Raw genomic sequence first — 23,141 nt, forward strand, 5'->3', positions numbered from 1 at the left:
GGATCACGAAAAAAATAATAATAGCCCAACCCAAACTCTTCAGCAGTTATTTTGAAGTTACTAACAAGGAACTCATAATTGCCGTATTAATTGGCAAGCGTGAAGAGTTTTTCAGCAATTTCCTAGTCTCCCCAGGCCTGCACTGTCAATGCCTCTCCAGGTGAAGCGATCATTGTGCCCCAGGGGAAGAGGGGTCACATAGAGCTTTATCTCAGGGTCCAGCTGCCTCCCTCCCTCCATCCTGGCAGTCAAGACCTCACAATGAGCCCACCACCTTGCACACAGGAAACACAGTGAGTATGTTCAATTTCAGTCTTTTGTTTCAGAAGAGAGAGTAAAGAATTAATCTGAGGATGTGCTGATGTCTGCAGAAACATCCTTCTAGGGTAAAAACAGATTTGGTGGAAAGGTAGACAAGAGAGATGAACGATTTCTTCACGATGATTTCAGTTGTGTCCCTGAACTGATGCCAACTCCACAGGGTTTCTGAAATTATCTAATAAAATAATCACGGAGAAGGTTTATGGGTGGGTAATATCATCAACAGTGAATTCTGTTGTAGAAGGGGCTTGAGGACAGTAGTTAGCAACTAATATGCTCTTCACTTTAGAAAATCATAGAATGTAATTTGAACTGCTATAATATCTGTGTGTATAAAGTCTTCATACGGAGAGTAGAAAAGATGAACTGTGAGGATCACCTAATCCTGTGCAGAAACCCAGACCTGGGAGTGTTTCTAGAATAAAAGATTTTTTTTCCCAACCCTACATTGCAATCCATCTACCAGTAACTGAAATATCTCCTCTGAATCCCTGCACAGCGATGGCTGGGGTAATACCTCCCCTGCTGGTCACACAGGGAAGGTAACATTATAACGATGAGAACTGGACCATGCTAGTCAGAACAAAACAACTACTGGTAAATTCTCTGGTTCAATAATATTTCAACATTAATTACAATCTCAGGACACTTTCTTTTTTATTTCAATTCTTTCAGTGCAGCAGAATTCCCATTCTCCAGTTTCTACTGACATATCTCTTATATGGATGTCCTCCACAAATCCTCCTTTATTACTAAGAGTTTCACCAATGTCACTATCAATGCACAGAACTTTTAGCCTGAAATCATTGTGAACTTCATTTTTGTCTTATTTGTCTTATATTAGTATATCATGTGCCATTGTTTAGGAACAAAGTAATATTTTTTGAACAATTCTCTAATAGATTCCACTGTTCTTTATTCCTGGAATGACAAATAAAAAGTCCAGTGGCCCATTTTCAGAATACAGTGTTAGGCTTTAAAAGTAAAGTGACTTGGTTTATAAGAAAGTAAGCTGGCAGGAGAACACAGTGAAAAGTCACAAACAAAAGAGTGCAAAAATTGGTGTGTTTGTGCTATTTAATAGGCATTTGTTTTCTAAGACCAAAGAAACATTTTTTTGATATTATAGAAGAATATTGTATAATAAAAAACTATTACACAAAGGCCATTGCTTATCTTCAAAGTTTAAGTCAGAAATCAAATGAAATCAGGTTTGTTGTGTATGATGTGGATGGTAACTGAAGTTCTTTAGTCAACAGGACTACCATATATCAGTTCATTCTGAAATACTAAATGCTAAGTTCTTTTTGTGCATTTGCTCCACTTTTTCTGGCTTCTCTCAGTTTATTGTGTCCTGATCATCAAGGCTCATTTTCCCACAAAGCATACGGTTAACTCTCCCCATCAACATGTGCACATTGATGTCTTTTCAATCCCACAGGTGCATGCAATGAATGATTTTTGGAAATGAAACTTCCATTTTCTTTTCCAAAAATTATTTTAACATGGGGATCTCACTATGTTGCTCAGGCTGGATTCAAATTTGTGAGTTCCAGTGATTCTCTTACACCAGGCCTACAGGTGGATACAGGTGCTCACCACTATGTTTGAGTACAGCTATTATTAATGAGTCATTTTTCTCAGAGAAATGACTGATGCCATATGTAAAGAACATTGGGCTGAATGAAAGAATGGTCCCCATGAATGTGGCAATAGGACTGATGCTTTTATCACAGAATGTTGTTGGAATTCTAGGAAATTTCTCTGTGCTTTATTATCATTTGGTGCTTTCCTGCAATGGGTGCACATTGAGGTCCACAGATGTCATTCTCAGGCACCTAATGATAGCCAACACCTTGGACATTCTGGCTAGAGGAATTCCCCAGACAATGACTGCTTTTGGATTGAAATATTTCCTCAGTGATTTTTCATGCAAAGTTATTTTGTACATGCAGCGAGTGGGCAGGAGTCTGTCCATTGTCATCACCTGTCTCTTGAGCATCTTCCAGAACATCACCATCAGCCCCGTGAATTCCTGTTGGAAGAATCTCAAAGAAAAGGTTTCAAAGTACATTGGATTCTCCATTTTCCTCTGCTGGATCATGTACATGACAGTGAATTCCATTTTTCCTCTCTATATACATGGCAAATGGAACAGTGTAAACACAACAGAGAAAAGAGATTATGGGTACTGTTCTTCTGTAGATCGTGACAGAATCACAGAATCAGTATATGCAGCCTTATTTGTATTTCCTGAGGTTGTCTTTTCCTTGCTCATCATCTGGTCCAGTGGCTCCATGGTTCTCCTTCTGTACAGGCACAAGCAGAGGGTTCAGCACATTCACAGCATCAAAGATTCCCTCAGATCCTGCCCTGAGTCCAGAGCCACCCAGAGAATCCTTGTCCTGGTGGGCACCTTTGTGACTTTCCACACCCTCTCCTCCCTATTACATCTTTATCTTGCTCTGTTTTCCAAACCTGTTTGGTGGGTGGTGAACACCAATGCTCTGATCTCCATGTGTTTTCCCACTGTCAGCCCCTTTCTTCTCATGAGCCGAAAATCCACTGTATCCAAACTACTCAGGCTCTGTTTGGTCTGCATAAAAATTAAAAAATCCTGCTGGGTGCTGTGGAAAACACCTATTATCCCCCAAACTTTGGAGACCCAGAGAGGAGGATCACAAATGAAAGGCCAGCCTCAACAACATAATCTCTGTCTCTAAAAATGAAAAATAATAAAGGCTGCAGATGCATCTCAGGGGCAAAGCAATCCTGGTCTCCATCGCCAGTTCCAAATACAATTAAAATTGCCTAATTGTATCAAAATTACATCAGTTGCATGTTTTTGCACAAATGTTTAAGTGTTTTATTGTTCTTTACACTAAAAACATCTATATAGAAGTGGATGGACGTGTCACTTGTCTTACTATTGCAAACCCTAAAGAGCACTGGGGTCCTCAGCTGGCTGACTGTGAGACCCACATGGCCGTGGTGGAGGGGAACACAGCTGGTGGTCCTCACCCTATGCACAGCATCCTGAAGTCAGCCATCCTAGTTCCTGTTCCTGGAGGCACATGGAATGGATGAGTTCCCCAGCCCTTCCAGATCAGTTGAATCACATGGTTGACCAAGTGCTGCACTCCTGGAAACATTGTCAGTAGTAAATGCAGTGGAGAAATGAAATGAAGAAAATATTTTTCAGGGACAAGGAACAGGCAGGCTTATTCAGAATTCTCCTGAAAGGGTTTGTTTTCCTGTGTGCAGGGATCCTTGGGTGGGATGCAAACTCCTTTCCTCTGCAGCATCCACCTGGGCCACTCCACACCACCCAGACTGCAGTTGGCCCAGTGGCTCCAGAGCTGCCTGGAACAAAATACTACTGCTATGAGGTGCCTCAAGGAAGAAAGGGCCTGGTTTCTCATCAAGGAATCACACTTCTTCTGATGGGCTTTATACAACAGTAGCAGTATGATCTCACACCTTCACATTTTGCTAAAAATATACACAGGTACGTTGAAATACAGATGGTCACATCCTCACCTACACTTCCCCCCACCCCTTGGAATCTAAGAATTGGACTCAGTGGCACTTAAACACAGAGCAACATCCCTAGCACTTAGTTACTTTTTAAATGTTTTACACAGTGTCTCACTGAGTTGCTGAAGGCCTTGATAAGTTGCTGAGGCTGGCTTTGAACTTGTGATTCTCCTGCCTCAGCTGCCACTGCTTTTACAGGCATACACAACCACTCCTGGCCTTACCTTCAATCTTAAAATGCAGTACTAACCCCTCTCTAAATCACAATAACTTTATGTATTGGGGCGGGTTTGTATTCCTATGACAACCAATTCATTTGCAAATAATGGAGTTGCTGGTGCAGGTAGGGACATAGGAAAGGTCAGAGCAGGTCCCCTAGGTGGAGAACTGAGCTCAGAGCACTACTGTTTGAATGACAGTCCAGTGGGGACCATTTACTGTCATCTCAGGGCAAACTGCCACATCTTCCCAGGGCCAAATATTCCTGAGTACCAGCATGAGGATCAGGCCACCCATTCCCACAGGTCAACTAGTGGCACTGATGGAAGATGAGCCACATAGTGGAAAATACCTTTCCTGTGTCACTTCAGGCTGTCCCTGGAGGGAAGATACACTTGTGTGGACTCACTGTCCACCTGTCCTGACATCTAAGTTAGGGTTGTGCTGGTCCATGACTACTGCTGTACTGCACAGGTCCACTGCAGCTGGGAGGTGGCATTGTCTTGGACTGGCATTTGCTCTGTGGCCAAAGCTCTGCAGGGTGCTGGTCCTGGCAGTCCTGGAGCTGCTAAGGGATGTAGGGATGTGTGATGATGTTTTTTGTGGGTTTTTTGTGGGGGGTGGGGCCACATAAGGTAGTTGTTAACAATGTTATCAGGGAAGTGCCCATTTACAGCATCTGCTAATTACTTTTATCCTGAATGCAGTTGGGAGCGCTTCCCAGCTTAACACAACTTTATTATTATTATTATTATTATTATTATTATTATTATTATTTTAGTTGTAGGTGGACACAATATTTTTTGTTTATTTATTTGTTTATTTATTTATTTATTTTTTAACGTGGTGCCAGGGATCAATACCAGTGCCATATACATGCCAGGCAAGCACTCTACCACTGGGCCATGATCCAAGCCCTTGACACACCTTTGAGACCCTGGCTAGAGGATGATCATTTCCTTTCCTTGAGCAACTGATTAAGTCCACATTTAAGCAACATCTCTAACTGGGCTCTCATGCTCATGGCTATTAGTCCACTGACCAAATTTCCCAAGAGCCAGGTACAGACAACTAGGAAGGGTCCCTCAATTCCTGATCCCATGAAATTATTCCAACCAGTCACTGTACACAGCGCCTGGAAGCCCTGACAATCCTACCTCCTCACTAAAGCCATCCCACTTGCTGCTACCTGGTCTCCAAGAGCATCTCCTGGGTGGCCCACCTGACCTGTGCTCTCCTTTGCAGCTGTACGTGGAGAAGATTTCTGCAGTTCTTCTGTCCATGTTCAGTGTGTTTGTCTTTCCATCCAAATAGTCTTTAAATCAAGGAAAAACCTATTCACTTTTCCCCCTGGGTGTTTTATCCCTGGCGACATTAACTTCCCTGGAAGTTTTCCTCCTCTGTCTTTCAGACACTTGAGCTCATGGTCTCCACCTCCCCACCGTATCCTTTGTCCCCAGGACTGCTGCACCCATAGGATCTGAGACCCCATCTGTCTCATCCCCTTAATTTCTGTGCACACTTTGCTCTTTGGTTCCTTAAACCCCCCACTGCACTCAAGATGCAGCACCCCCTGTAGCCCATGTGCCCTTTCTTCCACAGCCATGTCCCTATTACTGTACTCTCCACAATGCCCAGCCACGAGCCCCCACAACTCATCTAACCCATAGGACTTCCATTCGCTCTCACAGAGGAACTCAGCTGAACCTGACTCAGGTCAGCTCTCTCACCACCCCCCATCATCAGCAAATACCAGAGCACACTCAAATGCCACATGTGTGAAATGCTGTCCTGGAGGGCTACAGGGGACGTGGAAGGAATGTAAAGAGCAGATGTCAGAACCCTCCTGCTGACATCCACAGGCCTGGAGAAAATGTCACAATACTCCACCTCACACTTTAAATATTGACCTTTCTGCTCTGCCACTGTGGCTTATTTTAAAATAGGCTTCTCTCTCTTCCTCTCTCTCTCCTCTCCCTCTCCATATCCTCAGGAAATAGGATTACCTTTCTCCCACACTAAGCCAAGTTATCCATCTTGCAGCACACAACCACAATGGAAACCAAGCAATTCAGTCTTCAGGGATGGGCCAGAAGGTCTACGGAATGGCTATCTCCCAAGTTAACAAGTGAATCTCACACACACGCTCCTCAGGGAGCACTAGAATGCATTTCTTCTTTAAAAACTTCCTGTTGTTCCTGAGGCATAGAATCCCAGTCTCTGGGACACAAGTCTCCTCTGCTTCTCCTTGGATAGTAAAGCAATAATATTTTACCTTTTTCTCAAAATGATATCCTAATTTTTACATGGCTACAGTGACAAGCACCAAATTTTGATAACAATAAGGACAGTTTTTTTAAAAATATATACAAGTTCCTGATAAACTCAGAGGAAATGAGTGAGTGATTGTGTGACTGAGGGGAACATGACAGTTGTGTTGGTGACTGCATTGTGAGATTGTGTGAAGCTGAGAGTGTGGAAAAGAGTGTATGCAGCTACATGTGTAGTATGGTTGAGTAGGATCGTGTATATTTGTGGGGACAGGTTCATGGAGTACTATATATGTAGCATACATTCAGGGCATCTGAGTGGCAAACCACTCCCCCGTGCTAGGCGTGTAAGTGGCAAACCACTTACCCTGTAGGCACAGCCCTGGGCGTGAGGCCATGTGTTGCAGTCCCTGGGCTTTCTCCATGGACCACTCCTCGATTGGTCACTGCAGGGACACTTGGCCAGAAATTGTATTGGTGGCTGCTTTTAATCTGCTTAGCTTGTAATCTGAGTATACATACATAGTAACTGTGCAATAAAATCAGACCTGCTTCCGGCTTGGTCTCCAGAGGTCTTGATTAGTGACTCCACAGCCACACTCTCCCTACCCTGTTCTGTGGACCTCCTCGCTGGGCGAGAGAGAGCCCATGGATATACTCTGTGGTGAAATATACATATGAGTGTTTGAATGCAGGGGATGTGTCTGTGTGGGGGGAGTGTGATGTCACAATATGGCTCTAGACTTCACTTGCAAATAGATTACATAGCAAAGAATTGGACAACCCCAAAAGGATGTTGATAGATCAAAGAGGAAAATGAGTCATTAAGATAATTAAAACATTTTGCAATGAATGTGACAAATTCATAGAATGGAGTTCTTCGTTCTTACAGGAATTTCTGCCCCTAATTGAATCCTCCAAATGCTAAGCATACCCAGGTGACCTGACTTCTCCCTTCTCTAATGTCCTAAAACCTCAGAAAAGAATGGAGAGTGGACATAGGTCAATTTTGCAAGCGCCAAAGAATTGATTATTGACCATTACATTTTACAGTTCTGTACTGCATATCCAATGCACATCCCTTCAATCTCTCAAGTGCTTTCTACATTTTCCTCCTAGAAGCCTCAGAACACAACCGTAAGTATGCATTTATCACTGGGAATTTGGATTCCAGCTGATAAGGGTAAGTGTGGTGTCTCATCCTCCTGCTCTGAATCCAAAGTGCAGCTACTAGAAGGTGTCAGAGTGAGCCCCAGGAAGTGGGAATAGGTATGGTCCACACATCTCACACTATAATTAGAATCCTGGGCAGGCTCCTTCTCCTCCTAGACTGCACTGAACACAGGTGAAGCATATTATGTTTGAATATGTGATGCCCCCAAAGGCTCATGTGAGACAATGCAGAAGGTCCATAAGGGAAATGATTAGATGATGAGTTATAACCGAGCCGGTGGATTAAGACACTTTAATGTATTAATAAGGTGGTAACTATAGGCAGGTAGGGTGAGGCTGGAAGAAGTGGGTCCCTAAAGGTGCACCTTTGAGGTTTGTATTATCCCTGGTGAGCAGAGTGCTCTCCCGCCACCTCTCTCCTCCTCCTCGTGACGTCCTGAGCTGCTATCATCTGTTGTGCTTCTGCCATGATGTTCTGCTCACCTGAGGCCCAGAACTGTGGAGCTGGTGACAATGGCCTATCCCTCCAAAATTGTAAGCCAAAATAAACTTTCCTTCTCTAAGTTGTTATCCTTGAGTCTTTTTATTACAGTGATGCAAAGATGACTAAAATCCTATGGCCTATGGATCACTAGACTGATTCTGAAACACCTGACTGTAGTCACGTCATAGTTATTCTCTTTAAAGTAGCTTCAAGACCATTTGAGCTTTTACATTGAAGCATTACTCAAACATTTATGGAGAAATTTTACTTATATCCTTACAGAATTGACAGTATATGTTCACTGACTGCTTCTAGGAAAAATCTCAAATTTTTATAATATGGAAATAATTATGATATTTTTCTGCAGAACAGTGTCTGTAGCCATTCATAAGTTGCATATGGGTCACTGTACATAGAAGCCTAGTGGGTAGAGACATCTGGTGTCTGGCAATGAAAACTTGACACACTTCCTCTGATCAACTACCCAGGGGACAATGTGACTGTCTATTCCACTCTGCTGTGGCCCACACAGCACCTGAGATGGTGTGACCTGCCAAGATGTGTGGGAGGCCATCCTTGCTCGTGATTTATCTCCCTCGCTGGGTGAGAGGCGCTTAGGCACAGCTGTGTCAGAGCTTTCCCCATCCTTCTGAGGTCCGAGGGCTTGTTCAAGCAGAGGCATGTCTGGCCACTGCCCTGAAGACCCAATCATGGCCCCTGACCTTGGGATACTGCCCCACTTAACCTTCATTGGATGGGATTTTCCCCAGAATTTTTTGTTCTCCAATAAAAGTCCACTCCCTGGCATGCTCTCTCTCTCTCTCTCTCTCTCTCTCTCTCTCTCTCTCTCTCTCTAGCTTCTTCAGTAAACCTCACTACCACAATAGGTGGCTGGAGGCTGGAGCTAGGAAGAGCCATCCTGGATCTGGTTTAAAGGTAATTAGAGTTTTGTCTCTTTAATTTAAAACTCCCTAGTGTTTTCTCACGTCTTGAACCTCATTAATGAAGCCGGCGCGAGTCGCAGGCTAAAAAGATGTCAATCAACCTGCTGACTGCAAGACATCACAAAACAAGACTCTGCCCTTGAATCCTTATCGCTGCCTTTGATGTACCCCCTTAAATAAACCAACAGAGCCTTCTTTTCCTTATCTAGTTCCAGAGCCCATGGACTATATCTATCAGGGGCTTTGCCTATTGGGAATATATTTCTGAGTATTTTTATTTTGCCACTCATTAATTATTTGAGACTTTATGTTTTAAGAATTTTAGAATCCTCTGGGCAGGAAGAAGAACCACCAATGACACACTGGCCATCAACCCCTGATAGAACAGTGTGATGAGATCACACATCACAATATGTACTATATAGTATATGCAAAATGTATATGTATTATATGTTTGTTATTCTTTAGTGACTTGTGTTTGTGTTTTCATCTGGGCATCTGACTCTGTATATTTCAACCTTTGCAGACAGTTTTCCTACAATGACTTTTCCCTAGCTCACTTTTTTTGGTAATTTGTATTTTTTTAATTAAAGGAACATGCTGAAATCTTGAGTGCACAGTTCAGTGGAATTCCTAAATGAAACACATTTCAGTGTACAACACACAGATCAAAGAGCAGAATGTTGTCAGCTTCCAAGAAGACCCTTGTGCCTCTGCTAAGTCAGCAGCCCCCAAGCAGACGTCTCCTGGTTTATTTGTAGGAGTGACATTGTTGAGATACAGCTTTTGGTCTGTTCTAACTTATGTGTGTTGAAGTGACTTTTACCTGTTTTTTACTATAACATATGGATTCATACAGTAAATTATTTCATATTTTTTATTACATTTGATTTTTGTATGTTGTTGGCACTCATTGGCATTGCATTATGGGCTTCCATAGCATAACCCTCAATCAATTGAGTCATTTTGCTAGTCCTGGACATATCTGAGTGGCCTTCCCTCTTGTTATTAAGAGTGCCATAAATTCTGGAATTTGTGTTTTTTGATAAAAATAAAAATTGTATTTGGGTTCTATTTATAGAGTGGGATTGTCAGTATGTAGTATGAATCTTCTTAAAAGAATTTATGACTTTTCACAATGTCTGTACCAATTACAGAATTGCACGAGATTCCTAGTTTATCTGCATCCTCGTCAGAACTCTGTAATTCCTGCCTTTTCTACTTTGCTTCTGTTGGTGTGATGATACCAGGAATGATCTTAACCAAGATACTAGAGTATTACCCAAATCACCCATTGAAAAATATCTATTCTCATAGGTTTTTTTTTTTTTTTTGGATTGTGCTCCACAGTCACATCAATGTTTATAGCAGCACAATTCACAATAGCTAAAGTGTGGAACCAACCTAGATGCCCTTCAGTAGATGAATGGATTAAAACACTGTGGCATATATACACAAAGGAATATCACTCAGCAATAAAATAGAATAAAATTATGGCATTTGCATGTAAATGGATGGAGTTGGAGAAGATAATGCTAAGTGAAGTTAGCCAATCCCAAAAAAACAAATGCCGAATGTTTTCTCTGATATAAGGTGACTGACTCATAGAGGGGTAGGGAGAGGGAGCATGGGAGGAATAGATATACTCTAGATAGGACAGAGGGGTATAATAGAAAGGGAGGGGACTGGGGGTTAGCAATCATGATGGACTATGATGGACATCATTATCCAAAGTACATGTATGAAGACATGAATTGATGTGAACATACTTTATATATAAACAGATATATGAAAATTTGTTTTCTATATGTGTAATAAAAATTGTGATGCATTCTCCTGTCATGTATTTAAAAAATAAAAGCAATTTAGAAAGGAAAAAATATTCACAGATAAATTTACAGGAGACATAAATTTACAGGAGACGTCTGCTTGGGTGCTATTGACTTAGGAGAGGCACAAGGGTCTTCTGGGAAGCTGACAACACTCTGTTCTTTGATCTGTGTGTTGTACACTGAAGTGTGTTTCATTTAGGAATTCCACTGAACTGTGCACTCAAGATTTCTGCAATAAAATACTTCACATAAACGTTGAAATTAGAAATAAAAAAGGCAAAAACAAATCATTTAAATAATGCATGCATGAATGAGTAATGAGTAACAGAATAATTCAGAAATCAAAATGGAATGCAAAGGACTTAAATCTTTAATCCAAAGACATAGATTGAGCCTGGGTCTGTAGCTCAGTGGCAGAGCACTTGCCTCATATGTGTGAGGCACTAGGTTCAATCCATAGCACCACATAAAAAAATAAGCAAATAAAATAAAGGCATTCTGTCCATCTACAACAACAACAACAACAACAACAAAGACATAGATTGGTAGTTTGGATTTTAAAAACTCCAAACCATATATTGTTTCCAAAAGACTAACCTTAGAATCACATCATCCGCAGAGTGATGTTGAATGGATGGGAAAGTTACACCAAGCAACCAGGGAAAGCTCTGATTATGTCAAACAAAATAGATTCTAAGCCAAAATCAATAAGAAGAGATAAAATATGACTTCCTTCTGCTTAAGGGAATAATCCAACCACAAGTTATAATGATTGTAAGTACTTATACCCAAACAATGGTACCTCTACAGACAAAAAAAAAAAAAGAAATACTTCTCTATATTAGAAATCAAATAAACCAGAATACAACTATATGTGATGATTTCAACACACAATCTCATGACTAGATATACCATCAAAAAGTAAACTAAGTAAAGATTTTTCACAACTGTAAAATACTCTTAATCAAAATAACCTATCAGAGATCTAGATAATACTTCTTTCATTCACAAATAAATGTACAGTCTTTTAGTGTTAAATGGAACATACTATAAAATAGATCATATTTTAGAACACACAGCAAATCTTAATGTTTGCAAAAGATACAAAAGTTCCTGGCATCCTGTCAAATTATAATGGAATGATTTCAGAAAGCAATATCGAGATCAAAAACAGAAATCAATAGGAGACCAGGAGATTATATACTGTGCTTTTAAATGAGGAAATAAACACAAGAAATTTGGTACAAAGTGAAAACTTTCTTGAAACAAATGAGAATAGAGATACAATATATCAAAATCTCTTGGACAGTCAATATGAAGGCATTTCTAAGAGAAATGCTTATAGCAGTGAGTTTCTACAATTAAAAAAAATGAAAGATAATCAAATAATCAATCGAATGTTGAGCCTTAAGGCCCTACAAAAGAATAACAAACAAATACCAAAATCAGTAGAAGACCCCAAATTAATGAAGTTCAGAATAAAAAAAGGACCACAATGAATGGCTGTGATATTTTTTTCTTTGGTAGGTAAATAAAACAATAAAGTTTAGCCAAAGTAATAAAAAGAAAGAGAAAAAAAGTGAGTTCACAAAATTAGAGCTCAAAAAGGATATATCACCACAGATATGACCAAAATGCTCAGGATCATTAGAGATTATTTTGAACATGTATACTCCAATAAGCTAGTATTTTCAGACACTGACAAATTCCTAAAGACATGACCTACCCAAATTGAACCACGGTTATGTAGAAAACAAATATACTAATATCAACTAATCACACCGAAACAGCATTAAAAGACTTCCACAACAAAAACCTCAAGACCCTTTGGATTCTCACCTGAGATCTCCAACCTTTAAGAAGAACTCATTCCAATCCTCCTGAAACCATCTAAACAGAAAGTGAGGAAAACCTGCTCAGTTCATTCTATGAAGCCAGCATCATGCTGATGCCACAACCAGACAAAAACATATGAAAGACAGAAAACTTCCGACCAATGCTTTTGTAGAGTGTAGACGAAACATTTCAAATACAATATTGGCAAACTCACTCAAAGACCCATTAAGACAGCCATTAAGACAGCATGCCATGATCAAGTGGTTTTCATTGCAGGGAGGCAAGGTTGGTTAAAACTACAAAATCAATAAATGTGACCCACCACATAAATAGACTTGAACATAAGAACCACATGATCATCTCAATAGATCTGGAAAAGTCATTTGACTATAGCCAGCAACCACTCATTACTAAAACACAGTAAGTAGGGAGAGGGAAAAGGATCTAATGTCGACATTTTAAAGGCTATATATGATGAGCGAAGGGAAAGATTACACTGAGTGGAGGAAAGCTGAAGTCATTTCTTATAAAAAGAGGAAGGAGTCCAGGATGTCCACTTTCAGGACACCTATTCAACATAGCACTTGAGAAGAAAATCAAACAGATAAAAATAAGAAAATAATAAAATTACTTGTTTGCACATTATGTAATCCTATGTTGAGAAGGTACATACAAAATACCACCAAAAGATTCATAGAGCTTATAAATTCAGTAAAGTAGCAGGATATAAAATCAACACATAAATCAGTCATTTTCTATACGTAAACAATGCATCTACTGAAAATGAAATTAGGAAAGTGATTCCATTCACAATAACATCAAAATTAAAATATCTAGGGCTAAACCTAACCAAGGATGTGTATTACCTCTAAAATTAAAACTAGAAAACAATTTAAAAAAATTGAAGTAAAATGTAGAAGATGAAAAGGCCACACATGTTTTGGATAGGAAGAAGTAATATTATAGAATGGAACATATAATCAAAACCATTTTAAAAATTTAATGGATATCCCTCAAAATATCAAAGACAATCTTAACACAATGACATAGTGACATAAAACATTCCTTATAAGGAATGAGATAGAAGTTCACATACAGAAAATCACAAATGACCATAATAGACAAGGCCAAAACAGATATTCCAAGACACATTATAATCAACAATGAAAATTAAGACAATATTAAAATTAAACATTAACATTAAAATACTAAATTAAACACCAGTATCAAGGAAACACTAAAATAATATATTTCAAGCTCAAAAAAATTTTTACAGCAAGCTTGTCATATCCCCGCCTCAAAAAATGTGTTCAAAATCAGTGGGAAAATAAAAACTTTTCATGACAAAGCTAAACTGAAAGAAATTATGACCCCAAGCTATAACTATGAAGAATACACAAGATATGCTGCCCATAGAGATATCCAGCCCACAGAGATATCCAGAACAAACCCAGAGGTCCCAAGTGGATGGAGGCCCACTACAAGAGTAACCAACTAAATGAAAATCAAAATGAAATTAAATATGGCAAATAAACAAAAATATCAAGAAACTACAAACTTACATTCACACTAACTCTGAAAATAAGATAAATGGTCTCTACTCCCCAATTAAAGGACATAGATTAGCAGAATAAATCAAAAGGAAAGACCCAACTGTATGCAGTTTGCAAGAGACTGATGACATAGATGCCCACAGGCTGAAGTGTGTAAAAGGACATTTACATATCACACAAACGAAATCTGAAAACAATCAGGAGGAGCTAGCTATTCTCAGATGAAACCAAAGAAGATTTCAAGCAAAACTGAACCACAGAAGGATAGTACATTCTGTTAAAAGGAACAATTCAACCAGAAGAAATAACAGTAGTAAATACACATGCTGAAAATGTCAGGACACATTAAATAAAGTAATTCTTGACATTAAATTCCAGATAGACAGCAATAAAAATAATACCTAGTGATGGAAACACATTTTTTTCACCAATAGATAGGTCATCCAAAGTTAAAATCAACAAATATAATACCAATGTAAATAGTACTATAAGTAAACCCAAGGGGCCTAATATACATTTAGAATACACCTCACCACGTCACCTCTTCCTCTCACACACATTCTTCCCCTAATATCATCCATCATCATGTGACATAGCCCAGGAGACTCACAGGAACTGAGCTGCTGTTGGTGCCATACTCATGATCTTCCAAAACCATGAGACAAACTCTTCTCTCTTCAGGGAACTGAGCTTCTAGGGGATTTGTCATAGAAGTGGGAAACAGGCTTATGCATGTTGTCTCCTATCCCTGTGTGAGAGGCAGAGACTCTTCCCTCTGGAAGATTCCCAGTTCCACATCCGGCCTTCAGGCTCTCCTGACTTCAGTCTCCTGGGGTCATCTCTCCACCTGGGATGGGCTACATTCTTCTGTATCCTTTGAAACCTGCAGCTTCATGGAATAGGCACCCAAACTCCTTCTCTTTCTTGTGACTTGTCCTTGGACACACAGCACCCAGGAGGGTTCACAGGTCCACAAGCACAACCTGAGGATGAGGCAGGGAGTTCTCCAAGGCCTTGTGTCTGTGGCCCGTTTGTTGTAGTGGGACAAGTCTACAGTGCTCTCTGACATGGGCTCAAGGGCAAGGTGCACTTAAACACATGTGTAACCCAGAATGTGGGCAACCAGCACTGATGGTGGAGGCTGCATGGCCCTGTTCCCATGAGAGTCACTTACTTGGGATGGCTTTATGTCTCCTGTAGACGTCTCTTGATGTACCTTGAGGATCTGGACACTTTGGAGCATGGATCTCCAAACTTCTTACTGTTCTTTGGTTTCCATCTTGTTTCTTTTTTTCCCTTTTTTTCCCATCTTGTTTCTAACTCCAGTAACCAAACCTGGATTCTTCCCCCAAATTTGACGCAGTCTGTGTCACTAAAGGCTCTTGATTATGGGAAACACCCATGAGAGAACAGGATGCAGCAAAAACAGCACATGTGCCCACCTTGAAGCTGTCAGCACACACAGGAAACTCAATCAAAGATAAACAATGTCCAGGCCCATTTCTTCACTGTGTTCATGCTGGAAACTGTTTCCATGAGCGAACAGTTTAGTAGAACAGTGATTCAACAAATGCAGTCATTAGGAACAATTTCATTTTATTTGCTTCAAGCAACATTTAATAAAGATTGATGTGACTAGGCATTCAGACAAGGATGTTAATACCTGTAATCCCAGCTTCTCAGAAACTGGGGCAGGAAGATTGCAAGTCAGCCAGAGCAACTTAGTGAGACCATGCTGCAGACACAGTGTTTCATAAAGGAGGCTGGGATGTAACTAAGTGGTAGAAAACTTGCTTCACATGCACAATGCCTCATGCTCAATCTCCAGCCCAGCAAAAAACAAACAGAAACAAATAAGAAAGCCAACACCAAAGTGACATTAAAGGATTCTGTTCACAAGGATGAGGTCAACCTACCCTACTCACCTCCACCATTAACAGGCCAATACCACATGCAACCAGCTGATATACCCTTGCCTCTCCCTAGAAAGCTGTATGAAGTGAGCAATTAAACAGTTGGCAATTGTGCATAAACATACAATCAACACACTTCTAATAAGCTTTGGGCAGGTTGTATTCCAGAGCCTGGATGGAGAGAAATCCAGGTAATGTAAATAAAGGCCTCATACACCAAAAAAAAAAAATCCAACAGAAAATAGCAGAGAAATCTTCACCGACCACACGTAGGATTATACAAAGCAGGAAATGAGAAGCAAAGGGCTTGTTGCAGAGCTCATGAAGCCCAAGGTGGTTCTAGGGCTCAGCCAGCACCATGCTCCACCCTCCACACAGCAGGGATCCCCAGGGCCTTCCAGACACTTTATTTTCTTAAACAATGAAGAAGTTAAAAGATATCTACAGACACATTAGAAGAGGTTACAAGCAGGATGTTAATATTTTCAGGAAACAGGTTGAAAATGTTCCCACTTGGATGAGGCTGTTACAATCCCTATAGCATCTGGGAGTGGGGTAGGTAACCAATAAAACATGCCCACTTATCTGGTAGATAATGTGTGCCCACATATCACCAGACCAAATGGTTGTAATGCTAAAAGAACCGCAGGGCTACATGTGGAGGGTGCCCTTTGTGGCTTGCCATGAAGATGGAGTCCCAATAGTTAGGAAGTGGAGAGAGGCTGGGATGAAGGTGTGCATGTGCCCTTCAAGGAATATCCAAGGCACACAAGGTGCAAAAGGAGGTATTTTTAAAATTCTGGAAGGTCACTTGACTGAACATTAGGCTTGAACACCAGTGCCGAGGAAGAGTTATCCAGAGCATTGCAAAAAGCCTTGGCTGTGCCAACAAGCACATCTCATTTCTGAGAGATGGTAGAGGCCAGTGCTGCAGGGGAAGCAGATGGGGTGCAGCTGTGTTGGGGAGACCAGTGATGGGAGTTAACAGATGAGGACCTTCCACAGCCTCGTGGCATCTGCAGCACACTCTACCTGCCTCCTCGACACAGAGGAGGGTTCTAGGAAGACCAAGCTGCACCTCACACTTGTCCCCTCAGGTCTAGTTTTATTCTAGGAGTAACTAGCTCACCTACACATAAGTATGTATGACATGTATGTCTGTACAAGCTCAAGTTAATCTTCATGGACACATAAGCAAAGCAAATCTTCAATTCTGTGAAAACAAAACTTCTTCAAAAATGCTTGATATGTAGAAATTCTTTGTGAACAGAGCTCTAACACTTATTGAGGATAAGTGTAGCATACAGAGAAGAATTGATAAAATACATGCCAAATATTTCATTTATCAGGTTGTATTAAAAAATGGAAAGCTACTTTGGAGAGTTATGTAGAAGTCTATTGTTTTCCATGCCAAAATAACTTTAGAGATGTTTCTAATAATAATTCATTGCCTAGATTTAATTGTGAGTTAGAAGGTTTACAACAACTGCATTTCACATTTGCCTCCCTGGGAAGAGAAGACCAGTGTATTTGTTTCTTTTTGGAAAGTGTGAATAATTTGGAACATAACTCAATTGATCCATGAGTATCTGTTACTTCAGGAGAAATGTACTAATTATGTGGCACCCACAGCCAACACCAGGCACATCAATAAAAATGGTGCACTGAGGTAGCAGACTCTTTAGAAATGTAGTTCTTGATGTTTAACAAATCAGACCTTATCCTGCTGCCTCTGATCAGCAGAGATTCTAACTCTGTCATAGCATGGTTTAAGAACATATGCCAATTGCTATTTACTATTTTTAAACTTCCATAGAAATTAGTCCATTACAAAAAAGAAGAATCCTCATATGTAAAATTGTTCTCTCAATTAAATGTGAGAAATGTAAATTTTATAACAGAATTATTTATTCAGTTTTAGTACTAAAAAGATTTTGAATTTTTTTATGTTCAAGTTAATAAAAGCATTTTCTTCTTCAAAAATATAAAAATAAATGTAGGAGCACCTAATAGGTTGAGATTCATAGAAATATTTGGTGAACTCTGGTAATACGTGCTAAAGACAAGTAGATGTAATCCTATGGTCAGAGAAATGTGTGTGATTTCTAGATACTTATACAGAAACATATGTTCCATATATACATGTGTGTGAAGACACACATGAAAGTACCATGAAAACATGTTGCACATCCCACATGTCAGTGCTGATCATGATGCTCCAGTGTGTTGTACTGATCAGTTTCTGCTGCCTATCCAAATGCCTACACAAACACCTTATAAAGAAAGCAAATTTATTGAACTACATTTCTGGAGACTCAGGAGCATGGTGCCAGCATCTGCTCAGTCCTGGTGAGGGCCTCACAGCAGATGAAATTACAAATGTAGAATCATGTTCAGAAGAGACCACAGAGCTGAACAGGGAGCAAGAGACAGTGGAGCCACCTGCAATTGCTGTAGGACAACCCATGTTCTCATGGGAACTAATATAATCCGTCATTAATCCCCTCCTAGTGACCCCCACATGACCAACCACCTTGTACTGCACCCACTTCTCAAAGGTTTCCCTACCCAGCACATCACACTGGGGCAAAAATTCTAATACATGGAACTTGGATTGGAAACATAAATCACATTCACACTACAGCATGTGTGCATCAAGGGAGAAATGCTAGAATTGTTTGAAATCCTTTATTTAGATTCTATCATCAACAACACGGGAAAATACAGATTGAAGTATGTGGCATTTTCAAGGTCAAATATGAAACAGCTGATTTTTAATGATTTCATTTTTGTTAAGTGCAAATCATTGAAACTGATCTCTACAATTAAAAGTCACATATTGGTCACTTTTGGGGACACATACAGGATAAAGGAGTCATACAGACTAGGACTTTGTTTTACCATGTAACAGCTGCTTGCACAGGTGCATTCAATTTGTGAAATTTTATTTGAAATGCATGCCAACCCATACATACAAACATTCCAAAGGTACATATCACTAATCCAATAATAAGTAGTAAAATAAAATTTATTAGTACCCAATGTTTTAAATGACCAAAGCAAACAGTAAATAAATAAATTATTTATGACAAAAAATGATACATTGTGATAATGATAGCACAGAAATCAATAACTTCAATATAATGTTTAATAAAGAGAACATCATGGTGCTTCCCAACATGTTCAAGATTACATGAAACATATGTCAAATTTCATTGCAAAAGACAAATATTTAATAGTGTTCATTTTGACATTTCCTTCAAAAAACATGGCTGAGACATAAAATATGTAGATAAATGAAAAATACATGTCACTTGTTTTCACAATTTAATAAACCAGAATAGCAGGGAAACAAAGAAAGCAGATTTTATGCTGAATAATTTTGCTCTTGTTGCAACTGGTATATGCAGTCTGAAATTTCTATTGGTTACTTCTACTTTTCCCAAAATATTTTTGGATGGACAGTAAAGCCAAATCTAAGTGGTATACATGCACATACTTGGGTACACATACACACACATGCACACACTATAATAAAAAATCACATGTCTCTTGATTGTCATTTTTTGAGATATAACTGTATCACTATTCTTTTAATTTGGGGGTACAAATGAAGAAACATGTAAGAATTGTGCAAAGTCTACAATTTACACATTCCCCTGACATCGGGGGTTTTCCTGTTTCTTATCCAAGGGAGACCAGGCCTGGATGCACTGGAGTTCCTGCTCATGAGCAGAAAGGGGCTGAGAGTTGGGAAACTCCCAGCAATTATTGCAGCCATCTTTACCAGCAGCCAGTGGGGATTATAAATAAAAATTACACAAATCTGAAAGATGCAGGAAAGTGTGTAAAAAGACACAAAAGTGCTCACCAGGAGGAGGATGGTTTTGGTGGCTCTGGACTCAGGCGAGGACCTGGGGGAGCTGAACTTACGAAGTTGCTGCATTTTCTGCTTGTGCCTGTGCAGGATGAGCACCATGGAGCTGCTGGCCCAGAGCATGAGCCCCACACACAGGACATCAGGGAATGTTACCAATGCTGCATACAGTGACTGTAATCTTTTGTCAGGTTGAACAGCAGAACAGTATTCAAAATCTTTCATGCTTGTGATATTATTGTTGCTCCTTTTTCTAGTCATTTGTGAAAAAATCATAATATTTACAAGCAGGTACAGAATCCAACTCAGGTATATGGAGAAACCAATGTATTTGGTAGCTTTCACTTTAAGGTCTGAACAGCTGGAATTCTCAGGACTAATCTTCATGGCCTGGAAGACACTCAGGAGGCAGGTGCTGCCAATGGACACACCCCTGCCCACCCTGTGAAGATAGAAAAGCAGCTTGCATCCAACATCACTGAGGAAAATTTTCACTCCAAAAGCTGCCACTGTCTGGGGAACTCCTTTACACAGGAGAGTTAACAAGTTGGCCACAAACATGTGCTGAATCATGAAGTCTGTGTGTCTTACCTTGAACCCCATGAGGTAATGGACCAGGTAATGGAGGAGAAGAGAGGAATTACCCAGAGCTCCAACCACAGTCTGTGACAAGAAGATGATTCCTACAGCCACATCACTGGCTGCCATCCTGCCAGTTCCCTGCTGTCCCAGCAAGAGGGTCCTGGAGTAAAACAGGAGGCCTGGGCAGCACATGTCCTGTCAACCAAAATTCAATATTGCCTACACTCCAGAGTTCCCACTCTGAAAACTTAACGTTTTATTTCACTAACAGGTTTTAATGAAGTTCATGACTAGTTCAGGCATGAAGTGTATAAATCCCTGTTGTGAAGGCAGCACATGGTGATTCCTGAATCTTCATGACATTACGCAGGGGCGGAGATGACCAGAAGAACTTGTGCACACACATGTTAAGTCTCTGTCCAGATGCATAATCTGATCAGGTGCACAGAGGGTCTTGATACTAGCTGAGTGTTTACAAAGAGAATAGCATGAACCATCAGGCTTCCATAATGGTAATGAGCAGGTTCTTCTATCAATCCAGCTCAAATTTACTTCCATTTCTCTATATTCCTATTGTATTGAAAACTAAAATGTTTCCATTCACTTGGAAATATTTATTCTATGTACAAGGTCAATTATGAAGGAACACTTAGATATTTTAATACCTGCAGATGCACTGAGGGAACTATAGCACTGCAGGTACCTGTCCCATGGTTAGTTACCTGCAGGAGGTAGGACTGGCTGCACATCAGGACAGCTACCCCATGACTCATGTGGTTGTATGTTAGGAACACAGCTTAATTGCTTCTATGACAGAAATTTTGCCACATTCCCAGGCCATGTCCTAAGTCTTGGCATATCGAGAAGTAACACATGATTAAAAAGTATAGTGTAGAAAGAAAATATTCACTTCTTCAGAAGATACAAATATGAGCTCATTAATACCTAAGAAAAACATTTCAAAAAGTAAGATTAGTAAATGATGTCACAATAGAAGCCATCTATGAAAACTGGTATTTGTGGCAGTTTAAAAGTCAAAATGCTAGAATTTCTACATTCATCTGAATGCATATATTTAACTTAATTTATTTGGTAGAAAAATTTAGGTATACATATTATTGAACAGATAGTGAAGAGCTTTCCTATGTCCCCTGCACATTCATACCCTACTCCACTCTCAGATTCCTATGTCACATGGTGCATTCACTACAATTAACAGATATCTGACATGAAAAAAATATAAAGCTCTTACAGGTAATACTGGTAATCTGTAATAACCTTGTCCACTATTTCCATACATGCTCCTTTTCACAATATAGAGAAATGGGCTCATTATCCTTGAATTCTTAGGCTTTCAGGATTGCTACAATTACTCTCTCTGTTGGCTGCACCATGCTGAGAGTCAGAGAAAATGTTCTGCCTGAGCAGTCACCATCAGCTCTCTCTCTGCACAGGACTAAGAAGATTCCTGTGAGCTCCTCCTACTCCACACACAGGCAGGAGATACTATGAGTCTGGACCTAGAAATCATGAATATTTAGTGTAGACTTCCTGTGAGGGAAACTGAGCAGCTGGGTGACTTTAAAACAACCTCCTTGTGCACCTTGAAAATCACATTTAATTTTCACTTGGACTAAACCACAGCAATCCCCGTCAGTAAGAATCACATGAAGTTAAATTAGGACCCATGGTGGTTTGGCATTTAGGATAGGACCCATATATCTTTGCTACCTAGAGCCATTCTTCATCAACCATTTTAATACTTGTGTGGCTCTGGCTTCTGGAGGGTTCATTTGAGTGTGATCAGCTGTGGTCACTTACCCAGACTCTTGATGGGTCTCTTCCCACAGATGCTGCTCTCAGAGTCACCCTGAGTCACTCTCCAGGCTCTTCCTCTCTGCCAGGATGGTGACCTCAGTGCAGAGGCCTCTCTGACCAAGACGTGTGCTGCAGGGAGGTGGCCATATTCTGAGATATGGGTCTGTGGCTCTGTGACCTCACCTCCCCAGGGACCTGCAATTACCACTGTGCCAGCAGCAGCAATGGCTGTGCAGCCTGCGGGGCTGAGGACACTGCTGGAAACTTCCTCCCCAGGTGTCACTTATGAAAAACAATATTAAACTTTCTTCATAACATGTCTTCAGAGGATATTCTAGTGTTTGGAGAGACTCTTACTTAGCCATGATCCTGGGAGACCAACAGGGTGTCACTTGGAGGGGCTGGGAAGTACTGAGGTCTGTCATTTGAAGGGCTGGCAGTGAGCTTTGCATGTCTTGTTTTACTTCTTCCTTCCCTGGGAAGATTTATACCCCAAATCTAGTTGCTTCCTGTTCTTCATTACAATGAATGGCACGATATTGAAGGTATGAGCAGAGAAATGGAAAGAAGGAAAACACATAGGAAGGATATTAACACAGGTACAAAGAAAAGAAAGAATGGATGCTAGTATCACCTTGGAAGTCACCAAATTCATCTCACAAATATGAGTGAATTCATTGGACTCATTTACATAATAGAATGTTAATTTATATCATAATTTGTGAATAAACATCCCCTGCCAATACTGACCTCCACTACTGACAGGAGGGAGAAACAGAGCA

The 23,141-nt window shown here is 40.2% G+C and overlaps 2 protein-coding genes across 2 annotated transcripts; one reads left to right on the top strand and one right to left on the bottom strand.

Moving 5' to 3' along the window:
- The first annotated feature begins 2,012 nt into the window (after positions 1–2,012).
- Positions 2,013–3,765, top strand: LOC143384253 (vomeronasal type-1 receptor 4-like). Its single transcript, XM_076839301.1, has 2 exons — positions 2,013–2,888; positions 3,586–3,765. Exons 1-2 carry the CDS (start codon positions 2,013–2,015, stop codon positions 3,763–3,765), a joined length of 1,056 nt encoding a protein of 351 aa, XP_076695416.1.
- Positions 3,766–19,722: 15,957 nt separating this feature from the next.
- Positions 19,723–20,667, bottom strand: LOC143384254 (vomeronasal type-1 receptor 4-like). Its single transcript, XM_077105893.1, has one exon. It carries the CDS (start codon positions 20,665–20,667, stop codon positions 19,723–19,725), a length of 945 nt encoding a protein of 314 aa, XP_076962008.1.
- Positions 20,668–23,141: the final 2,474 nt, after the last annotated feature.

The sequence above is a fragment of the Callospermophilus lateralis genome, chromosome 18 (assembly GCF_048772815.1).
Source record: "Callospermophilus lateralis isolate mCalLat2 chromosome 18, mCalLat2.hap1, whole genome shotgun sequence".
Lineage (NCBI taxonomy): Eukaryota > Metazoa > Chordata > Mammalia > Rodentia > Sciuridae > Callospermophilus > Callospermophilus lateralis.